The 5,198-nt window shown below is 41.8% G+C and overlaps 1 protein-coding gene across 7 annotated transcripts in view; it reads left to right on the top strand.

The window, feature by feature from the left end:
- The window catches only part of arhgap44 (Rho GTPase activating protein 44), a 71,473-nt gene that overhangs the window by 61,815 nt on the left and 4,460 nt on the right, over window positions 1-5,198 (top strand). For 5 of the 7 annotated variants that reach the window (XM_034859588.1, XM_034859586.1, XM_034859585.1 and 2 more), the window contains exons 15-17: window positions 750-841; window positions 942-1,122; window positions 3,826-3,843. In XM_034859588.1, coding sequence (XP_034715479.1) covers window positions 750-841; window positions 942-1,122; window positions 3,826-3,843 — 291 coding nt within the window. The remainder of the gene's footprint in view (window positions 1-749; window positions 842-941; window positions 1,123-3,825; window positions 3,844-5,198) is intronic. The other 2 variants (XM_034859591.1, XM_034859590.1) reach the window with 1 other exon arrangement.

The following is a 5,198-nucleotide window of genomic DNA, read 5'->3' as shown; positions in this document are numbered from 1 at the left end:
ACTAGGGTTAGGGTTAGACTAGGGTTAGGGTTAGACTAGGGTTAGGGTTGGACTAGGGTTAGGGTTAGACTAGGGTTATGTGCCTTGAAGTTAATGGTTGCAGCTCTGCCTGGACGGAGACGTTGGGCCCTTAATACACCATCTTTCGTTTGGTTGCAGGGTTAGGGTTAGGGGTTAGGGGTTAGGGGTTAGGAGCTGCTTGTTTTGTATGACCCTGCGTCATTTCGATTAGATTAGATTCAACTTTATTGTCATTACACATGTACAGGTACAATGCAACGAAATGCAGTTTTAGTGAGATTTATGTGGGTTCATTTGAATGGAAATATGATAGCCAAATATATTTACTTCAGCAAGAAAAGCTAGAAAAGAGAAGGACTCTGTCCACGCAGGCATTCATTGCAGCTCGGTGTCTTTTTCTGTGCTATCAACAAAATGACCAACAGGCACAAGGCTCCGACACATCTCCAGACATTTTTATCATAACTCCTGGATATGATTAGTAAGTAGTTTGGAAACAGTGAAGGACACCTCCCTTACATCTCTGTGTAAATCTTACAAACTCTTGATCCCTCTCTAACTTTTAATTAGTATTTTTAATAGCCAACATTTCTGAAATGGTTTTGTAATTTTCTTCTTTAACTTCTTCAATATCCTAAAAATGTGCCGATCACCGCCTGAGTGTATATCATTGCAATGCTCTAAGTCCCACCATAAAAAAGTCTTTGTCTCGTCTCTGTCCGCTGCAGGAACATCCCGGAGATGATGACCACAGTTTCCCTGCAGATCGTCGGCATCATCGAGCCCATCATCCAGCACGCCGACTGGTTCTTCCCCGGAGGTGAGGACGGATGACACAACAGGAAAAAGAAAAGGAGTATCGGCTTCTTTCCGATCGATTTCTTCTTTGAATTTGATCTCTATCCCGTCCTTTTTCTCAGAAATCGAGTTCAACGTCACGGGGAACTACGGAAGCCCGGTTCACACCAACCACAACTCCAACTACAGCTCGATGCCGTCTCCGGACATGGAGCAGATGGAGCGGAAGCAGAACGACCAGAGTCGACGGCCGCTCAGCGTCGCCACAGACAACATGATGCTGGAGTTCTACAAGAAGGACGGGTACGACCCCTCTATCTCTACCGGGATTACATCTAAATACATTTAGCTGCAGAGTAACAGACACTTTACAAAGTAGAGGCTCTTAAAAAGCTGTTACAGATATACAAGAAGGTGGAGTAAGTATTTAGATTTTCAGGTGAGATTGCAGATTTCTCTTAAAGAAAACAAAAGCAGTCGTTCATTGATCGTCTTGAGCATCTAGTCAGCAGGTTCAAGACTTAGTTTAGCATTTTGGGACACATTCAGTGGTGTGCATTTACTAGAGTACTGTACTTAAGTACAAATTTGAAGTTCTTTACTTGAGTCTTTTCTTTTCATGCCACTTTCTTCTTCTGCTCCACTACAGATCAGAGAGAAATATAGTTGTTTTAGGGCGCCCAGATAGCTCAGTTGGTAGAGCGGGCGCACAGATATAGAGGTTTAGTCCTCGACGCAGCGGGCCCGGGTCTGACTCCGATCTGTGGCCCTTTGCTGCATGTTGTTTCCCTCCCTCTCCCTCCTCTTTCATGTCTTCATAGGTCCTATCAAAATAATGCCCAAAAAATCATCTTTAAAAAAAGGAAAAAAATATTGTTCTTTTACTCTCGCCAAAAAAGCTAATATAATATAATAATAGTAATACATGGAATTTATATAGTGCTCTTCACAGACTCAAAGTCGTTAATATGTCCCAAAATGAGCAGTTTTTTTTTTGCCTGGGTATTTTTTGTCAACTGTTGCCGTTACCACTTCCACGTGAGCTTCCAACGAGAGTTCAACATGCTTGTAAAACGTGGAAGATGATAGTTACACAAACCAGATCTGTGAGAGAAAAACTGCACCAATAATCCAACAACAAGTCAGAGGAAACTGTCTCATGTCCCTCTGCCTCTGAATCAACCAGCAGTTGTCTCTTCTTCTGTGGTGTCCCTGCAGCTTCATTCAGGCTGGATCCTAACTGATAAGTTAGCTTCAAAAGCTTAAAAATAAATCCTAGACAGGGCTTCTTTGAGGCATGTAGAGACCTTATCGTGTCTGTTTGACAGGGTCGGACGTGTGATGTAAGAGTGAAAGAATTCCCCACTGATTACACACGTTTCACGCGCGAGGTGACGTCAGTGTTTCACTATGAGATGGACAGATGGAATACTTTATCGCTCTTTATCTGCTGCCTAGTGAGAAAAAGAGGAGAAAGAAGAAGATGACATTTAGTCTGCGAAATGAGGAATCTGACAATCCTTAAGCTGTAGAGGAGGATTAGCTGAAAACCAGTCAGTGGCTTTCTTTCTCTTTCCTCTGTCTGTCTCTGTTTCTCTTTCTTTAATGCTCCACTACACCCTGGGTCTTATCAGGCCCTGCGGCTGAGCTCTGCAGCACTGGGACCACAAGTAGCCAGGCTAATTAAACCTGGACCGACAGCAAGAAAGAGCGTGTGTGTGTGTGTGTGTGTGTGTGTGTGTGTGTGTGTTGGATCTGATCAATAGAGCTCAGCTTTCAATAGAAACACTCTCCAGATCCAGCACAGCAAGGCTTCGTTTTGAAAGAGTTTTTTTTTTTTCTTTTTATGTACAAAAGATATTAGATTTCATTAGTTTTTTTACAGTTGTGAAAGTTGGAAACGCTTACGTAGTTCTCAACCCTTTTTAAAAGTTAATTTATGTTCAGAGACACTTAAATTTGCTGCTCTAAGGTATCTGTGAAGAATAAAAATTTTATAATTTCCCATCATTCCTTGTACCTGGACACACACTGAACCTGCCCTCTACATTAATCTGGCTAGTGAGAATAATTTATTGGTAGTCTCTGGACAAGGTTACATGTACATGTACAAGGTAAAAACTGCAGTGTTACAGTTTATTTTAAGAGATTTCCATCAGAGTAAAAACGGCCGGGCAGCAGTATAATGCTGCAGTAACCAAATCCGGTGATATAACTTTAAACTGTTAATGCTCTATGGACACAAAAATGTGGACGATTATTTACTTTCTCGTAGAGAGTTGGATGAATTCATCCACCCAAAGCTGTGAATACATTTCTTTATGGAGCTGACTTGTGCACAGAGAGGATTACCACGTTAAAATGAGAATCTCTCTTTCTTTTTTAACCAAACGGTTGCCACAAAGTTGGAGCTCCGTATTGTCTAAAACATAAAAGTGCATGCTGTAGCGTAACTAGCATTGACATTTCTTTCATTGTAACTTTGGGGCCCAAACGATGAAGAGTTGCCTAAGATCAAAATTATGTGAAAGAAGAGTGTCTACATACTTTTGGCCATGAGATTGTTAAGAAGTTGTACCATGAATATTAAATTCTAAGACAAACCAACAACACTGCAGTGGCGAGAAACCTCTCACATTTGTCTTCAATATTTGTAGGATTTTCTTGTATACTTTAGGGAAACTTTGACCTAATTATAATTGAATGGAACGATAATGTTCTCTCTGTGTTTTTTGCAGCGGTAAAAGCAGATTTCTCCTCTCAAATCGCTCTCCTCATTACACTCAGCGTGACTATTATCCCTTGCAACCCCTCTATCAGGCCAGACTCCCACATTAGCTCCTCCATCTTGGCTCTTGTCTTAAAAAGTTCCTCCTGCCAAAGGTTTCTCTTCTGCTTTGATAACAGTGATGTTAATGAACTCCGTCTCTCCTCCATGATCCGTCTCTCCTCCATGATCCTTAATCCCTGTCCTCATTGTGCTTGTCTCTGTTTTTAACTACGCAGCATTAGGAAGATACAAAGGTACAGTATAGATCCTTTTCCCTCCCGAGTCATCCTCTCATTGGTCTGTTCATCATCTCTTTGTCTCAGCTGCACGTTGACAGGAAGTGTCCGTCATTTGTCGTGTGTGTGTGTTAAATGCTCCAGTCAGGTCTGCCTGAAGTGGCACTCTTGGACCCCTATAGTTCAATGTCTGCAACAGAGAGGGTGACATGGACAAAGCAGTCCTTTCTCTCTGTGTTTACATAATTAGCATCTTTCTGGCGCTGGATAAACTTGTTCAGCCTGTGAGTTCCAAAGCCTCTTATTGTTTAGTCTTAGCCAGCTACATCGATGAGTATGTTAGAATTTGACATTGGGGGAAGCTTATTCACTTTCTGCTAATGTCTGTATGTTAAGCTTGAATCTGCAGACAATGTAGCTTACCGTAGCATAAAGACTGAAAGGATCTTTCCAAAATCAGCACCTCTAAAGCTCACCAATTAGGATGGAATTATCAGGGTTTGTGGTCAGAAGGCCCAAAATGCACAGTGGAGACGAGGAGGCAGCAAGAAGATTTTAAGGTTTAATAAAGTAAAACAGGAGACTAAATAAAATGAAAGTGGACACAAGGCAACAAAGACTGATAACACAAAGACACGGTGGACATGCAGGGCAGGGCTACAGGGACACAAGGTACAGACAAGCACAGCAAACTCACACAAAGCCTCACAAGGCTGAATTTTTGGCTGATCTACTTGATCATAGGGTCAGTTTCAGCAAATATGACAGAAACTTATAAACGTCTTACCTACTGCATCTTTAATTATTAAGCTTTAGAAGTGCTGGTTGGCGGATTTTATTTTCCTTTGAACAGATCCAGGCTAGCAGTTTTCAAGTCTTTATGCTAAGCTAAGCTAACTGGCTGTTGCTTTATGTTAAATGGACAGACATTAGAGTGGTTGCTATCTTCTCATCTGTAGGCTACAAGAAAATAAAGGCATTTCCCAAAGTGTCAAACAAGTCCTTTAATATTTTTTTGAATAACAAAGAAACACAACACCTTCATCTTCTCTGTGTTTATTTCATCCCAACTGCTCTTGTGTTGCAGTTATCAAAGGTTTCACCATCCCACCTTCAACATACATGCAGTACATACATCGTCAGCCAGCGGGATAATCTGTCATAAAAAAAGGGAATTAAACATTTAAGCGAGACAATGTGTGGATAAACGGATGTTCCCTGTTGCTGCATGCTCAGGATCGTAAGGCTGTGTGGGTGGAGTAGAGTGAAGCTGATCCAGGGTCAGGTCTTTGTCAGTTGGCCTACAGATGATGGACAGGGAAGCTTATCCTTTTCTAGCAGCCCTGACGATCTGTTTAGGGTGTGGACCCCCC

The sequence above is a fragment of the Etheostoma cragini genome, chromosome 21 (genome assembly GCF_013103735.1).
Source record: "Etheostoma cragini isolate CJK2018 chromosome 21, CSU_Ecrag_1.0, whole genome shotgun sequence".
Classification (NCBI taxonomy): Eukaryota; Metazoa; Chordata; class Actinopteri; order Perciformes; family Percidae; genus Etheostoma; species Etheostoma cragini.
Note: the sequence above shows the minus strand (reverse complement) of the source record. Positions and strands in the feature narration are given on the sequence as shown.